Source organism: Neopsephotus bourkii, unplaced genomic scaffold (genome assembly GCF_033783945.1).
Source record: "Neopsephotus bourkii isolate Nb327-2 ecotype Australia unplaced genomic scaffold, CSIRO-AGI_Nbou_v1 NB_1269, whole genome shotgun sequence".
NCBI lineage: Eukaryota > Metazoa > Chordata > Aves > Psittaciformes > Psittacidae > Neopsephotus > Neopsephotus bourkii.
The window spans coordinates 321,635-338,938 of record NW_026901754.1 but is presented as its reverse complement, the minus strand read 5'-3'; the positions used below and the strand labels follow the sequence as shown (position 1 = coordinate 338,938).

At 50.6% G+C, this 17,304-nt stretch overlaps 1 protein-coding gene across 7 annotated transcripts; it reads right to left on the bottom strand.

Annotated features, from left to right (window-relative positions):
* Nucleotides 1–1,039: 1,039 nt before the first annotated feature.
* Nucleotides 1,040–16,810, bottom strand: LHX8 (LIM homeobox 8). Of its 7 annotated transcripts, none has more exons than XM_061365060.1 (9): nucleotides 16,505–16,810; nucleotides 11,236–11,386; nucleotides 10,914–11,072; nucleotides 8,154–8,275; nucleotides 6,495–6,715; nucleotides 5,926–6,029; nucleotides 3,656–3,751; nucleotides 2,489–2,672; nucleotides 1,040–1,639 (listed from the first exon to the last, which is right to left on the bottom strand). In XM_061365060.1, exons 2-9 carry the CDS (start codon nucleotides 11,314–11,316, stop codon nucleotides 1,563–1,565), a joined length of 1,044 nt encoding a protein of 347 aa, XP_061221044.1. In that variant the 5' UTR covers nucleotides 11,317–11,386; nucleotides 16,505–16,810; the 3' UTR covers nucleotides 1,040–1,562. The 7 variants fall into 7 exon arrangements, with proteins under 7 accessions (XP_061221044.1, XP_061221046.1, XP_061221043.1 ...); XM_061365062.1 differs by lacking the exon at nucleotides 16,505–16,810 and adding an exon at nucleotides 14,773–14,795; XM_061365059.1 differs by lacking the exon at nucleotides 16,505–16,810 and adding an exon at nucleotides 11,972–12,112.
* Between the last annotated feature and the right edge of the window lie 494 nt (nucleotides 16,811–17,304).

The following is a 17,304-nucleotide window of genomic DNA, read 5'->3' as shown; positions in this document are numbered from 1 at the left end:
CATGACAGGATAATATCAGCCTAAACAAACCACTGTGTCAGTGCAAACAGACTGCTTTTGCTAACTCAGATTAGCTCAGACATCTGTGAGCAGCACTTGAAACAGTGCCAACATTTAAGTTATGGAACTTCAATAACACTGAGCTTGAGGTTATGCTCTCAAAAGCCATTATCCTTCCATGGTGGCAGGGAGATTACTACCTTTTCCATATTGAAATGGTTTCACCAGGACAGGTAAGAAGTTTCACAGAATAGCGACACTACCTCATAGCTTGGAGAACATAATAGGACATGGACACACACACCTTCAAAGTACGATTTCCTTCTGATGCAAGTAAAGTTTAGGTGTGTAGATTTGATCTACCAGTCTTAAATCCATGAAGGAAACTAGTCTATGAAGATAAAAATCAGTGGAATTGCCAGTATGCGCTAGCCTTTGTCCATTGAATCAGTGTATCAAAGCATGCTTTACAATTGAGTCTTAGCACATTAACATCTAAAACACAGCAGACTTTCGTGCACTTGACTGAATTCCAGTCTGTTCCTATGCAGCTTGACACAGGCCAGTTCAAATACCAAACGAATATTTACTTTACAAATGCAGACTCTAAGTATTGCATATTATGTACACAGGAGAAAACCACTGAAGAAAGCAGATGATGTAGTAAAAATTCAAACTGTTAAAGCAGGGGTGAAGTCAGGTTCTCCACTTGCTGACTTGAGTCATAGTTAAATGTCCTATATACATCTACCCTGTACATCCACCGTTTCCCTCACCCTGCAGCTGCACACCTGCAGGAGCAGCACTGTTTTCTGTATACTTACTTGAAAGATGTGTCTGGAGGTGTTTCAAGACCCATCTAAGCCCATTTAAAAAACAAAAGGATTTTTAAAGTCCATTGGGACAGATATGAACACTCCTGAAAATCCAGTGTAGTGCACCTGAAGCATACCAGGAACCTTCTCTTTAAACGGAAGATTTGAGTTCAGCACTTAGAGAGGGCCCCGGTGAAGCCATGGACACACAGCACCGCTCTTGCTTGGCATGCTACAGCAGAAACTTTATTCAGTTCATTTGGAAAATATTTGCAACCAAAATTTATTTTTGTAAACTCACAGAAATAAGCTTTAACATAGAGGCTGTTACAACTCAAATACAGGTAATACTTTCAGCAATAACTTACAGATACAAACTAATGATAAACTACAATTTCACAGAGAATTGTAAACATTTTGCACAATTGTCAGTCCTTTCTTTTAGGCAAAGTGCTCTTTTGATGGCAAATAAATTAACACACACATAACTAGAGTGGACTACTTCCAGACAATACAAAAAGGTGTTGAATAAGGCTTGTAAACAATGTAATAGTTATTTATGCAGAATCCATAAAAGTGTCTTGCAGGCTAAATATACTTACATACCTGGGCAGCAAAACTGATCTTGAAAATGCTTTAGATGTTAAATAAAAAGTTAACATTAATATCTTTCCAATGGTACTTTTAATACTCAATAAATGACTTAAGGTTACACCCTTAATAGTTTATATCCCTGACAGAAAGGAGTTAGGTGTGACTTAGTGGCAGCTGTGTCATTGAGTGGGGTAGTAGAGGCTGGAGTCCAAGAGCTGTCGGAGAATGAGCTACAAAACCAGAAATATTTACTGGTCAGCTTTAGGGCAGGTACAAAAGGATCACAAGCAAGTAATTCCCATTGGGCACAAACAGTCCTCTGGTCCCAAGCACTGCAGCGTGCTCTCTCTGTCCCAGCCCAGCATCCATGCACAGCCGACCTTACACCCCTGCTCTGGAGGGAAATAAGCTCAGGTGACACATGCAGCTCGGAGCCCAGTTCTCCCCAGACCTTCACAGTCCTTCCTAATCACAAACATGAGCCAAAGTTGTTGACTTGCTGGGCCGTAAAGACACGCAATGACTGAAACATACTTTTGACCTCTGGGCTACCCCCTCCCCATGTGTCACTGTGAGGGAAGCCAAAGTTTTTGGTGAAGCTGCTGGATTGAGTGTACCTACAGTCCTTGGGGTAAGAGCCAGGGAGTGGGTGGTCTTAAAATTACCTATTATTAGAAACCTGGCAGGGATGTTTAGAAAAAGTGTTTGGTTTCTTATTACTAATATTCATAGGCTGGAGGAAGCACAAGAAATGGTCTTCACACCCAGATCTTAAGCTCTGCTCTTACAGTGAAGGGCCACTGATTGAAAAGGGACAGTCCCTTCCAATCTCTAACATACTGTGATACTGTGATACTTCTTAATGAGGTGTAGATAGCAAGTAGTAATAACATATAGAATCATAGAATGGTTTGGGTTGGAATACACCTTAAAGATAATCCGGTTCCAACCCCCTGCCACGGGCAGGGACATACTAGGAATTAAAAATCCTTTAAGCTTCCTTAATCAGTACCTGATAAAACTGCTCTTGCTACAGTCACTAATGATTTTACTTGGGTATGTGACGTTGTTGTACCTACCATCCATATAGCTGTGTAGAGCAGTTAACATCGTTCCATCCTGGGGCACGTATGCAGAATACGCCATTTCTTCTAACATGGGTGGAGACAGCCTGGAGGGCTGAACTGCTGTGACAGGAGCAGTAGATGAATGATTAGGACTAACGTGTTTCTTATGGCGTGCTCGGCAATTTTGAAACCACACCTGAAAAGGAGAAAAGAATTTACATCATGTTGACAGATGGCATTCTGTTTCAACATTAGCATAATAAAACCAGCAGAGTTCTAACTTCAGCTGAACTCGGTTAGTTAATTGGGTCTCTGACATAAGACTGACAGGCCAAATGAAGAAACATCCAGCCAAAGCCTGCAGGGTGCCTCAAATAAGCGTGGTCAAACCAGGGAAGCTCCAGCAGTGACCAGCACCCCCAAAGGGTAGGCACGGTGCAGGGCTGCACAGGGCATAGCCAGCCCTGTCCCTCAGCACATGGCTGACCATGCAGTGGCTGTTCACAGGATGCACTTTCCTCTTTGCATTGAAAAGTATACAAAATTCCTTTTTTTGCTGCCAGGTAACCTTGTTTTTTGGCAGCAAAACTGCCAATCTTCCAGGCCAAAACAAGCTGAGGGATCTGCAAAAGTATTTTTATATAAACACATAAGTATATAATTTATATAATATAAAAAATGCATCTCTATGATGAAAGAGCATGCTTATACTGTTTGCTGAGAGGCATCGTCAGCAAAGATTCAAAGTTTATCTTTCCCCCTGTTTTGGATGACATGGGTGTATACTTTAGCTTTGCTTTCTAGAACAGGTCACTCGATACTCACTTGCTCCCAAGTGTCATTTTCTCAGATTGAAGCTCTTAAGAATAGACTATTAAAGTAAAAAAAAAAATAAAAATAAATCTGTATTTAGAAGACTTAGTGCAATTTCTTTACCATTTAGGCTGAGAAGTTCCTTCCTGGAAGATTATTAATCCTCTACACAACATGCAAGAAGTTTTTCAAATTCACATGTTTATTCTAGACCTATTCCTGACTAAGGATGTTGTCCAAAGTTATGTGAAAACTGCCAGATTAGGTCTTTTTCCATCTCAGAGTAACTACATGGAGAAAGTTGTTACTGAGCATTTCCAAAGAATGAGTACCAGCCTTTGTCATTCAGTGCCTTAGCACGGTTACCTGTATAACACGCCTGCTCAAGCCTGTTCTTTCTGCCAGTTTCTGGAGTGTTTGTGCATCTGGATTGTTGTCCTGAGCAAACTGTGCTTGCATAACCTGAAACAGCAAGATAAGAGATGGCAGGTTTGCGTGCACGGTACTGAGAGCAGCATTAGGGACTCCTCTAAGACCGAGGTCCTACTCCCTGCCTATGATCAGTACTCCCTGACAGCCCCAGATACATTAAGGAAAAAAAAAAAAATATAAAATCCCCCCAATCCCTTTATTCCGCTCAACTGCGCTACACCATTTACCAGGAATGGAGTGCATTCTGCTCGGCAGTAGTGAAACATGCAGGGGGTGCTCAGGGAGAGTGGCATTAACAGGACTGAGAGAAAAATCACTGCAGAGAAATTTGAACGTCCCTGATAATGTCTAGCTGCAGACCACAGCACAAGGAAGGGATTTTGATTCGCCTCTCTGAACGTGTCAATTGCTATCTGCATCTTGCGTTACACGGAACAACTTAACCCTCTTTGCAGCTGCACAGAGGGTGGACTTGGAAGTTGCTTGTGCCTCATTCACCTTTAACCAACCCAAGGAACACAGTGGATCCCCCTTGCCTGCCCTGTGCTATGCAGCTGTTCGATTACACTTCTCTGTTACAGAAAGCTGCTGTCAACACTTGGCATTAGGATATGAATGACTTTTTTCTTCGGCAGTAGGTGTCACCTTGGCCTCACCCTGAGGAACTTCCCCAGCACCTGAGAGAGGTAACTTTAAGGAAATAAGGCCCCATGGGTTTCTGAAAGTTATCTCAAGCAGCTCAGTAAATGGCAGCTTCTCATTTCTGGATTTTGACACTTGAGAGTCTGCAAATTTCACCTGGCTGCTTCTTTGAAGATTCCAACTATTTCTCTCCATTTCAAAACACCAAAACTATTTACTTCCCTACTGTGCCATAAAAAGACATCAAAAAGCATGGACATCCTTTGGTACAAGTACTTCACGAGGTGTGTTTCTATGTGCTGCCACCCTGACAGTCACTTATCCTTCCGATGCTTCCCTTTCTGGAAATCTTATACCAGCATCAAGGTCAGGTACAGAGAGATGCACTGAGCAGATAGCAAGTGTCATTAAGTAACAAGACGCCTTGAGAACCCAAAACACCTGATGAAGTATGTCAGAATCTATTTAGAAAACAGGAAAAGGGAGAGAACATGGAAGTTTGAGTGACTGCAAATGGGAAGAAGCTCTGAAAATGGTTCCTATGCTGATGGCTGTGCCTATCTCCCCTTCAGCAACGGCTGGAAAAGAAAGTTTTCTTTTGCAGAAGTTCAAATTGGATGCCCAGAACCCTCATCAGATTATTGCCAACACACTTGCTTGCAATAATTCTGTTTCCAGTCACGGCTGAAATGGCAAAGCAAGCTTTGAAGAGCCACGTGCCATGTAATACAGCACCGCTTAAATGCCTCACAACTCAACTTTAGTTTTTCTCAAGTGTTTTCACCACAAACAGAAGGAGGACAGGCAAACAAAACAGAGCTCAAACAGACAGTAGAAAACAAATGCTGTAGCAGCCACATGTGACCAGAAATTCAGATGTGTTATAAGCTGAAAGCAGGGATGTGTAGCTAGGATTAGGTGGAGAACAGCTTCCTTCCCACTGCAGGTGGAAACCTCTAAATCTGGTCTCACCAGTACCCCTCTCATGGGGAGCTGGCTCTAGTCATGGTGGTTTTCCCTAGAAAGCTCATTTAAGTGAAGCGGTGATCCAGAGGGTGAAATAACTCATGTCTGCAGCAGTCCAGAGCTAACTCCTGCCAAGGGAGCAACAAGACAAGAAGCCTTGAAAGCAGAGGATTACAACAAAATCCAGCCTTCCACCCTGTTAACATCCTGAAGTCATACACAGAGCCCATCCTCAGCACGGCTTTTCGCATTATAGAATTCTAAAAACATTTTGTCTTTATTATATGCAGCCACGTAAATCCCTGATCAAATAGATTTCATCAAGCAATCAAAACAGAACCACCTTTTTGTTTCCACTCTGCAGAATTACTGGCTGCCCCCAGGGAAATAAAAAGTTTGAAGAGTAACTATTTCATATTAAACTACTGAAGCTAACAAACAATTCCAGAAACATGCTGTGTCTTGACAGTTTATGAAAGAGTTTAAAGCATGCAAGCTTTTTCTTCCACCCCCCCCCCCCCATCTGATTTCCTATCAGTTCAGGACCTATGTCCTGCAAAAACCTGAGCTATGCAAGCCCTTAGCACTGCCTCTACCTGGAGCTGATCTGCTGTGAAGCTGGTCCGAGCTCTTTTTGCTGGTTTTGGATGATTCACATCTTGTTCTGTTAGTAGTGCTCCTTCCACACTAATGCCATTACCTGGAGCGTTAAAAGGAAAACACCACTGTCTGCTAAACTTTTAAAACAATGTTGTTTGTAACTCAGACTGTTCTGCAATGACAGCACTTGGCCAGCTGAACTTCAGCTTTAAAAAAGCCATATTGTGTTCAGAGTCAAATTGGTCTGGCACCATTACCCATTACAGCCCAAAGCACTCCCAAGCAAGGAAAGATCCAGCACGATACTTTATCAGGTAGATACACTCTTGCTTTCCTTTCCTTAGGATAGAAAACAAGTTACACAAACTAAAACAAAAAACAAAAGATTAAAAATTAAAAAAATTAAAACATCAAATAACTTGCACATTATTTTAATTCAAGAACCTGCGCTTCCAGCCTCAGCAAAGGCAGGTAATTACCTCTTCATAAGGAAGACCAAGTGAAACCCAACAGTTTAATTAAAACTAAACCACAAACACAGTTCTTAACAACAGTAGCATGTTACCATTTTCAACTTCTCTTTTCAGGTTGTCCAACATGCAGTCATAATGTACTCTGCACAGGACTTTCTCCTCGACCAAAGCAAACTCCTCTCCTGTAGAAAGCTGCCTCTTACAGGAGAAGCAGGCGAAGCATGCCAAATGGTAGACGTTCCCTTTAGCCCTGCGGACCCAGTCAGTAGCATGGATGTGCCTCCCGCAGCGGGAGCAGCGGGTCCCGTACCGCCTGGAAAACAGAGGCCACCACAGGGTGAGGGCAAACACACCGACTGTACAGGGAGGAAGGATGCTCTGCGAGGACGACCTGGATGTGGCAGCACAGCTGAGATGCACAGCAGGCAGGCTGGCCACGAGGATGGGGGACACTGTAGTTGTGTCTTACCTGGGAAACAAAAGTAAATCCATGGGTTTTATCTGATTGCTTAAGGCAAGGCCATACTGAACTACAGAAGCTAATATTTTCATAAGCCAAGAGGAAAACAGAACCATCATAAACTTTTACATGAATTCACAACTCTTCACCCTTCCTTTTATGACTGCTCTTTTAAGAGCTGTGAGTGGGAGATGGAAGCAGCTGACACTGTGTTCAAAAGTCTCCCAATTATTCAAGTACATTTCACATTGCTCTTGTGGTAATCTGAATTGTTATATTTAGCTACACCATCCCTCACTAATCAGTCAGTCCCTTTCAGCAGAAGGGGGAAAACCAGTGTCTTCACAGTTATTTCCTTAATTACTACCACATTATTATTTTCAAAGAAATTCAAATATCTGTAAGGATTTACATTACTACAGTAGATTATTTCTCTTTGAAGAGGAAACCATCAACCAAGGGACGTTGATTATTTAGATAAGAATTTCTCCTTATGAGTCTGCAAGAATTCTGTTTGCCTTTCCAGTCGGCAGCATTCAGCCTGCTCGCTCCCCTCGCCTTCAGTGGCAAAACTGACAAGCTGAACACAGCCCTTTCACCACACAGGTGAGGATCCCATAAACACTTTGGTACCACCAATCACACCAAAATTAACAGCACTTTTTTTTTGCTTTCTGGACTGAAGATTTTTGTATCACAGCTACTTCAAATGCAACACAGATAAGTACTATCCTTCCTTACAGGATTCGACCTTAATTGTGAAGAACGCCTTATGTTCCAAATCAAATGGATCATAAAGGTATAACTGCTGAAATCTCCTCTTAAAGATCATGGTATTTATTCTGGGTTGGTTTTATAGTTTCATGGGATACCCCCAGTCTCATGCCAGCAAAGTGCTAGTCTAGGCAGAATATCATCTCAACTGTGCCTCATATTGTCTGTCAGTATTACGAAAGGATGATTCTTCACACATACAATACCTTTACAATTTACTATGGCTTGAACTTCGATTCCCTACCCCCCCATGCATACAGAAGTAAATGACTGCATAAATACAGTAGCTGTGCATAACAGTTGATGGGTAGAGGGGGAGACTTCACAGGTCACTGCATTAGACAGACTTGGGGTCTCCCAAGTCCCTCTGCAAGGAATGACAGTTTAACTACTGAAAATAAACCTAGAAAACACAACCCAAAGAGCCTCAATGTGCGTTTTAGTTGCAGCTTATGCAAAAAAAAAATGAGCAAGCATAATATGTTACTGAGTAAAATGATAATCCTGTGTAGCATACCTGAAATAGTCGAGTTTGCAGAAGATATCTTTATCTTTGATGTAGCAGCTTGTGTGCCTTCCTAAGGACGTCCTGCAGACGCTGCAGGAGAGGCAGCGCACATGCCAGCAGAGGTCATTCACCTGCAAAACAGAACAACCCCCCTCCAGGTCGGTGCTGCCAACCTTGGGTTTCAGCATCACAGAACTCAGTTTTCCACCTGTACTGACAAGGCCAAAACAGCCACATGTGCCACCATTCACGGGACATTACTCTTCAATGCAAAACATCTTCTTCATAGCAGAGCTTGTGCATTGAAGGGTAATTGACGTGATGGGGTCTTCTGAATAAGCTTTCATGGTTTTGCAATTAAAAGCGACAGAAAAGAAAGCAAGAGATCAGAGTTCCACGAAGGCATTTTGTGCCCAGTTCTGTTTTCATAGCATTGGAGTAACAGAGCTACTCTTGGCCTCACATGACCTCAGGAAGGCACTGAACTCGCATACTTCTATTTTCAAGCCTGTCAAAGTCCTGCTGAACAAAGAGCAAACTTTCCAGAGGGATCTGAAACTTTAAAATACTAGTACTGAAGGGCAGTGTGTGTTTGGGGCTAAGTCTGCCAAAGGGAAATACACGACAAGCCACATCTTCATTTACCAGGTTTCTGTTAAAGCAAAGTGAGTAAATGAAGCCAGAGTCTCAAAATACCAGCAGATGCTTTAAAAGCAAGCTCAACAGTTCTTTATCACCGATATCGATGAAACTGGACACAGCCCTGGGAAGCAGAGGGAAGCAGCAGATCTGAAAACTCACATTTAATTTTTTGATAAATAAATTATGTGCATTTATTTTAATTTTTTCTTTCCTATGAAGAGAACTCTTGGTCCTGCAGACCCTGCGCTTCACACATCAGCTAAATAACTTGAATCATTTGAGAATCTGAGACTCCCAGTGACCACAGAAACTAAGTAACAGCCCTCTGGATAATCCCGTGCTGCAAATTCTCTAAGCCAAACAATGACTAAGTCAGATTTATTTTTTTTATTTTCTGAGCCAATTTCTGGTCTCACACCAAACAGCCCCATAGATTGCCTAGGGCAAAGCAGCAGATTTGAGATAATCCAGGATGTGCCTTTCAACAGACCCTGCCAGACAAATCACAGCGAAAGCTCGGCAGTGACTCCAGCACTTGCGCTGGAGTCGCTGGTTTGAGTCATTCTCCAGGTTGTAACGTTATGTTTTGCAGTTGCCCAACGCTCTCCCTCACTGGCAACGTCTCCCCGTGTGCTGACAGATTTACACTGCGCTATAATGTGAAACTGTTGACAATGGCTGTCACCAAACCCATCCTCCCAGAGGAGCTGCTCCGAGGCTGGCCCCGGGCAGCTTCACCAGCCAGGCTGGGCCTGCTCCCCATTCCTATGCAGTGGCTCCAGCCACGACTGAGGGCCCACGCCAGGAACCCCAGTGCAGCACAAGACATCCAGGCACAGAGAACTCATCTCGAGGCCAGCAATCTTCTACAGAGCAGGACATCAGCTGTCTCCTCTGCCATCGCCATCTACGTTCTCTGATTAATTTACAAAGTTGGAAGATGTACTCTGATGGTCAGCAGGAAACCACCAGCACAGACTGCTTTCCCTCTGCCCATGCAGGAAGCAGTAACAGCTAGTTCAAACTTCAGGCTAAGTCATTTAGGCCTTTTGCTCCAAGCAACATGTCTGCCGTTGTTCACTCAGGTGACATCAATGGTGGACAAACGAGCTCCCGGCATGTTACAGGAATGAAAAGGCTAGAACGGAGTTGGGGTGAGCTCCACTGCACCCACCCCTTGCAGAGGTGGCTGGGATTGACCAAGAGGTACCAAGCAGGACCCCACACCTGCACCCACCAGGTTTTAAATGGGCACCAACCTGCATATGCCTTTCTTTGACCTCCTCACCCTAACCAAAAGGTCTAATAACAACATCGGGATTTTTTCAATGGTGATAACGACTTTCATTTTGCAGGATATACAACGGCTTTAGTCAAGGCTGCACCTAATAGAACGAAGCGACTTCCAGCAGTTTGTCTCACTTTCAAAAATGAGACAGCAAAAATCCGATCCAGGATAATTTTAATGGCTGTGGAACAGGAGGAAAATAGCCCCCTCGCAGCTACATTGACACAGCTTATTTAAAGTCACACAGTTTTGCTTGGTTTTAAATTATCTTAGTCCTGAACGCTAAGGCTAGCAAAACTACTCTGCAGTCACAGAGCTTGCTTCCTTTCCACAGGCATTACTAAACCATCTTTTTACTTCCACGTTTCTCAACGGTCAGTCTGTTGCTCTGAGCTTCAGGACACCACACTAGCGAGTTTATTTATTATAGCGACCAAACAGGTCGCGCCGTCACCGCTTCACCAGGACCATTAAGGCACGGCCGGGAAGCGGTCCCTGCTCTCACCCCCCTCTTTTCTCCCCGCTCTTCCCTACGGCACGTCAAGAAAACACGGTCCCAGCACCGAAGAACGTTACCCGAGGCCTGAGCAGAGACCTGGCTCTGCCCCAATCCCGCAGGCAAACGTGCGACCGGGCTCGCCGTCAGACCCTCTCCAGTGGAACGTGCCGTCCCGGGCGGGGAGAGTAGCAAGGACCGGCGGCACCGGGGCTCGGACCGCGGGGCCGGGAATGGGCAAACGTCCGCGGGGCTCCCGGACTGGGCGACGCTGTGCGAGCGGCAGGGCCGCCAGGTCACGTCGGTGAGGAAACGGCGCCAGAGCCGCCCGCTCCACACTTACCTTGAGCAGGTACTTGTCCACGATCTCCAGACCACAGCTGCTGCACACGCACTTGCTGGGGGCACAGCCGGAGCCCGAGGCCATGGACTGCGGCGAGGAGGAGGGCGAGAGGGCGGTGGAGGAAGAGCAGGAGTCCTCGTCGGCCACTGCGGGGCTCGCCTGCAGAAAACCGCGGTCAGCGCCCAGACGAGGCGGGAGTCCCGCGCCGGTACCTGCGGGGCCCCGCCGGGGAGGGACGCGGTGGGAACCGGAGGTTCTCCGCGGGGCCACGGCCCCATCCCGGGCACCGGCCCCGCGCTCCCCTCGCGCCGCTGCCACGCACCTTCTCCGCGGGGCCGCCGAGCGCGGGCAGGTCCTTGTCCTCCAGCCTGCAGACGAACATCGGGTCGCTCTTCCAATACATGGCACGGCCCTACCGCATACCAGCCCCGCGGCGGCCCCGGGACCCCGCGCCCGGGCTCTGCTCTCAGCGCCTGCAGGAAAAAAAGTTTTGTTTCAAGGGGGAGGGCCCGGCGGCGCGGACCTGCCTGCTCTGGCCTCACCTCCTGCGCTAAACCCGCCTTCAGCGCAGCGGGACCGCGCCGGGCTTCGGGCGGGGTGGGGGGCGGCGGCGGCGGCAACGAAAAAAACCCAGAGGACCCCCCCAGTCCCTCTGTTTGCCTTTATCCTCTGCCACCGCTCCCCCCCCAAACGCAGACTCGCGTTACAGCGCTGTGCTAGCGGAGGAGGCTAACCCGGCGGGGAGCAGAGTGAGCATCAAGGGGAAAGGTGTTTCCATCTTGCAAAGCTCCAAAGCCCAAGCGTTTCCCTGTAGCTTTAAACTCACACCTCCTAAACCTGCCGCTCCCGCCCGCGCCTCTCGGTTCCCTCCATAAAACCTCCCTCGTTACCCCAAACAGGGAGCACCTGAGTGGCGGGAGGCCGGGCTCACGCCCCAGGACCGCGGGTGTTGCTCGCCAACTCCCGCGCCCTCGGTCCCGCCGCGGACAGTAGGCGTCGGCAGCTCCCGGAGCACGGACCCGGCCCGTCGGCGGTCCTGGGCTTTGTACGTGACAAACCTTCCCCGCAGCCCCGCTCAGCCCGAGCACCGCTCCTGGTCTCGGGACATGTCGGGAGAACAAAGCAGCCGCAGCCCTGCCCGGCGCAGGTGAGGTGAATAACGCGGTGTCTGCGTCTCGGCACGTATTTAACCAGCCAGGTGGCTTTAATTAAACTTGTGTTTCTATCTTCCCCCGTCTTTGTTTCAGCTCCGCCTGACGATCTATGGGAGACATGCTGCAGAGCCTCAGTAAGCAGAGAGACTTGCCGTGCGCTGAGAGATGAGAAGGGGATTCCGCTGCTGGTAAGCGGTGTGAAAGGAGAAGCCCCGTGTTCTTTCTCCCCCCAGAACTGTCTTTTCAAATCCCAGGACACGACCTTGTAGGACCTTAACTGAGTGGCGGTCCGGAATGTCCCCGTTTGTCCAGCACTAGAACTGATCTAATCCCGGACAGAATTCCCCTTAAATTTAGCCCTAATGGCCCCAGCAGCCGCTGCTACAGCGAGGCGAGCAGCGGTTTGGGATTTTTGGTCGTGACGAGACTCAGAGCAGTGCGACCGCCACGGCCCGGCGGGGGAAGTGGGGCTGCGGCCGCGCACCGAGCATTCGGGGGACTCCGCCGCTCCCGCGCTGGCCCGGAGGCGGCTTTTGGGCGTCTCCACGTCCTGTCCCTTCCCCTCTCCCTCGACGGCAGCGCGGCCGGAGCAGCCCCGTGCCTCGACGTCCCGCAGATCCCGGGCCCGCCCGCCCCACTGCGCTGCTCCTGGACGTAAACACCTTCAGGGACACTCGCTCCCGGCCCGGTGTCGCGTCCAGCACGGAGCCCGCGGAGTTGCCCCGGCGCGACCGCCCGTCTGTGAGCACCGAGGTACGGCACGGGAGCTACCGCCTGAACCGGCGGCGGGCGAAAAACGAGCACCTGGGGGGAAGGTAGGGGATCGTTCCGAAAGGTGCTGCTGAGAAGCTAAGGGGCCAGACCCGCCGCGGAGAGCCCACGGTAAGGTCGGGGTGCGACTAGGCTGTTGCAGCAGAGTCGGGTTTCTTGCTCGTCGGCTCTTTTTCCACGCTGTCAACGAGAAGAGGGTGTCGGTGCGCGCTACACGGAGGGGTGCGCTTCAGACTCCTGTAAGATATCTCCCTGTCGGTGAGCGAACATCTTCGGTCTCGAAAAGTGAAAGGCGGCCCTGGCGGTCCACGCGTCGGTCCCCACGGCAGCTGCCAGGGAGTAGCGGTAGCTCATAAGCGGTGATTGGGACCGATCAGTGGTGCTCACCCCTTCGGAGACTGGCTCCGACGCGTGTTCGTCCGGGGGGATGCTCGGAGCTGGTCAGGCGACAGAGCCCGGTCACTGAAGCAGCCCGGAGCAGTTTCGCGAGAGGTGAGAGGTTTCGCAGAGCTTGTTGGAGGGAGCCATTGTTCCCTAAACGAGATCAGAATAGCGATAGTATGTGCAGGGTGGAGGTGGAAAGGGTATGGGCTTGGTTATCCGGGCTCCGCCCGTGCGCGATTTACCATCTCTCTCTCCAACGTCCGGTCTGAGTTTCATCGTTTCACTTACACGCCCTCGATGTTTTAGTGAGTGTTCACAGCATCTTTTTATTTAGGAGACGAAGACATGCAGGCTTTGGGGAGTTCCCGATTTCTGCGGTCTCTCCTCTCCCCGCGGCTCCGGTGCTGCTCCGGTCCCGCCGCTCCTCGCCTCGCGGTTCTCGGCATAAAGAGACAGGAAGGGACGGGAACCTGCCGAGGGAGCAGGGAGCTCCCGGCCACTTCTGTCGAGTCTGGGAGCGGAGAGAGGGACTCCCGCGGGCCTCTCTGACGGTGTAGGGGGGTGGGATAGACGGGTGCACTGCGTCTGGTTGTGATTCCTCTGCCTCGCAAGTAATGTGAGGACGTGTGTGTGTGTGCGTGTGGGAGTGCTAATGAGCTGGCACATAGGAGAGGCAAATGTCTGACGGTACGGCGCGGCACGAAGGAAGCGGTGGACTCAGATAGTGAGGGTTGCTTTAACGAGAGGGTGTTGGCCTGTGGACCGCTTCATCAGAGCCCGCACCGAGAGTGAGAGAGTGCTCCTCTCTGGAGCTTGCTCTAACGAAGCTGGTTCTCCCGTTAAATCATAGTCTGCTGTGAAATTAAAAACAGCACCGTGGTGAGTCCACGGAAACGAGCACTGGGCCGTGGTGAGTCGGGCTGCCGTCCCCGCCTGGTCCCGTCGGACACGGCCGTAGCCGCCTCTCCCAGCCCCGTGGCTTTCCCCCCGCCGTGCCCTGCCCGGTGAGCCTGCTCCGCGACGCTCCCGGGGCCGTGATTCCGCTGGGACAATCCCCGCTGGTGTCCCGGTGCCCGCCTCGCCTTCCCCAGCCTCACCTCCGGCTCATCGACCTCCGCGCTCCCCAGCGGGGCTGGGGCGAGGCGAGGCGGGGAAGGCTGCCCCGGCCCCCATCTTCCCCTTTGGGCGGTCGCGGGGCCAACGGCGGTCTGGCAGAAGCCGCGGAGCGGAGAGCAGGGTCCCGCAGCCGCTGCGGGATAGAGCTCGACTCCCCGCCCCTGGCTCAGCAGCTTCGCCCGCGTACTGTGGTATTCGCACACCTGTCAGCATCCAGAGGTTTTCCAGCTGTGGACCGCCGCGTCCCGGACTGGGCTGCGGATGGGTTGTGCTCGGTGCGCTGCGGTAGGCGGGTGAGGAGATCCCGCCAGCTCTCTCTGTGAGTCCGCATCCGCACCGGCTCCGGGGGCTGGGGAAAGCGGCAGGGTCTGCACTAGCCCCGACTCCGAGGTTAGGGGCTGATTTAACGAGGAGTGAACGAACCCGTCTCTTACCAATGACTTGTTTTCCAAATCAGTGCAGCAAACTTTCCGCGGGCCAGGCTGTCTGCTGCCGGTTTAGGGCTCCGGGATCTCTCAAAGCTGCGCGCATGTGGCTTCTGTCGGTGGCTGGTCCAGTGAGGAGCTCCGTGTTGTTTAATTGTGGGTGACCAATCACTCGGAGAGAAAAATTTCTATTTCCTAACCGGATTCCCGGGCAGCGGCTCCCTCACCAGCAGCCAGAGCTCCATTTGCCGTTTTCTTTTTCCTTTTTTTTTTTTTTTCCCCTACAGGAAAACCCCCGGGGCCGATGGGGGGCGGGGAGCAGAGGACAAGAAGGGGGTTAGTGGGATGCAGCCCTGCATCTTTTTAGAGCACTGGCCCTTGCACTGCGGGAGAAAGTTCAGGAGTAATTTCGGCACCCCAGTGTGTAACTGCAATAATTTCGCATCATTTTCTCAGATCCACTTATTTCACCTCTCGGTCCCTGCACTAGGAGCAGACTATCTGGGTGAAGTCTGTGAGTGTTCGGGTTAAGCTGATGTACTCCTGAGATCGCGGTGAACGCTTTACCTAGAAGTTGACTTTTTAAGTGTCCGTGCTGGTTGTGTCTCGCCGTCATTCAGCCAGAGAAAGTGCTGGGGACGGAGGAAATTAAAGCAGCGATCGCATTATAAAAACCAGCATTTTGCCCTTAACGTTCTAGACGGCAAACCCAAAATGGAAACCATCGTGAGTTGTTTATAAATACAGAGCTACAAAGCTCGCTGCATGTTTTCAGTTGTGAGGATGTTCTGTTCTCCGTGAGCACGGTAAAAGGGCCTGAAAGGTTCCCTTGAGCTATCGTATCTGCCCGCCTAATTCCTTTCACTTCTGTTTATGCGATGAATAAACACTGTTCTGGCAGGAGAGTGGGCCTGTCGGATGGAAACGTGTGTGCGGCGGGAGGAGGGGGCCCGATGGGGCCGCGGGAGCTCGGAAGGTTTTCAGCTCCTCCGGCCCTCGACGGGGACCGGGACCCCACTGGGGGGAAGTGCCGCGGGATCCACCGCCTCCCCTCTCGGGTGAAGCAGCCTGGCGGCTCCCCACTGAGCGATACCTGCACCCCCCCGCAAGCTCCACGGCTGCGCCGGTCCCGCTCTGCCGGGGCAGGGCATCCCCGGCTGCCGGGCGCTCCGGCTGTTGCCGCGAATCCCCCCGCAGGACGCGACGAGGCCCGGGGGCCGCTCCGCGCCGGGACCCTGGGCAGGCGCTGTGGGAACCCTCAACTCTCCCGGCTCCCCGCACAGAGCCTGCTCCGCTGTGCCCCGCTCCGGGTATGGGCGCGGTCACCGGGTCCGCGGTGCTGCGCGCACCCTCCGCGCCGCGCTGTCTGCCTGGCACCGGGAGCTGCTGCACGGGCGGCTCGGGCATCCACCGCCGGGGACCCCCCGCAGGCTCCGTTCCGACCGGCGGGGTCTCGCACCGTTCCGGCCGGTGGACGCCCTGCCCCTCGCTTCGCCGGTGATGCCCCCCTCGGGGGGAGCGGGGTCCGAGCTGTCACCGGATCCGGGGCAAATGCAAATGACGGGCAGCAGACGGGGTCACTCCGGGCCGTGCCGCAGCTCCTCGGTTAGGGTCGCGCCTCCGAAAGCCCAGCACAACGCGCCTGGAGCAGGCGCAGGAAGTCATCTCTTCCGACGGACGCAAACTGCCCTCCACCCCCCAGCAGAGCAAATGCTTTTCAGCGAAAAGTCATATTCACTACCTGGAGATCAAATCCCGCCTCTTTCCACCGCCCGAGGCCACGCTCTGGGTGCAGTATCTGCTCCTCCGTCTTGTCTTCTCACACAGAAATCACGCGTTGAGTCCACCTCAGCCTTTGAAACGCGCTTGCTTCTGCTTGAAATGTGTTCAGGGGTTTTTAAGTGGCCGGGTTGCGGTGTTTCAACCGCAGAAACGTTCAGAGGACTTCTTGAGTAGTGCTGAGCTCAGTGAAAATTGGGAATCGAGGAGGTGTGCAACCTCTGGCACTTGAATACCTCTGTCTCGCTAAGCACTAGTCACTGGTGAACATTTTAGCTGTTACACAGAGATAGGGATGACTTTGGCTGACACTTCTCAGAGCCAGAGTGAGTCCTTCATCACATGCTCAGCGGTGGGACGTTCTTTTGGTGTAGCAGGAAGAGGACTGTTCTTAGCAGTGTGAATTAAAGGGCAGATTCAATCTGGCTTAAGACGTGAACTTCCAAACACTTCCCCAGCTGATGAATGACTTTGCGTGCTGGTGCCATGTTCCGTATGTGTATTAAAATGAGAATGTCTGTTAAAACCTGAGTGCTCCTTGGCTGGACATGTTTTGTTCATATGTGGACAAGTTGGGGAAGGGAGCTCATGAGAAAAAGTGATTTGCTCATACCCAGACCTGAAAATGCCAGAAACAGGTCTGCTACTCACAGGTTACAATTGCCAAAATGTTTGCAATGTGTTTACACGTAAACCAAGACCCAGTTTTGTGAGTGGTGTGTATGCAGTGCTACTGTAATCCTCTGAAATAAAACACATTCC

Excerpts from the sequence above, each read along its gene's own strand:
- LHX8 (XM_061365060.1), bottom strand. The coding sequence starts at position 11,316 with ATGTATTGGAAGAGCGACCCGATGTTCGTCTGCAGGCTGGAGGACAAG. Across the intron at positions 8,276-10,913 it reads TGGACAAGTACCTGCTCAAG|GTGAATGACCTCTGCTGGCA; the intron begins GTAAGTGTGGAG and ends TCTGTTTTGCAG. Across the intron at positions 6,030-6,494 it reads GAAAAGAGAAGTTGAAAATG|GTAATGGCATTAGTGTGGAA; the intron begins GTAACATGCTAC and ends TTAACGCTCCAG.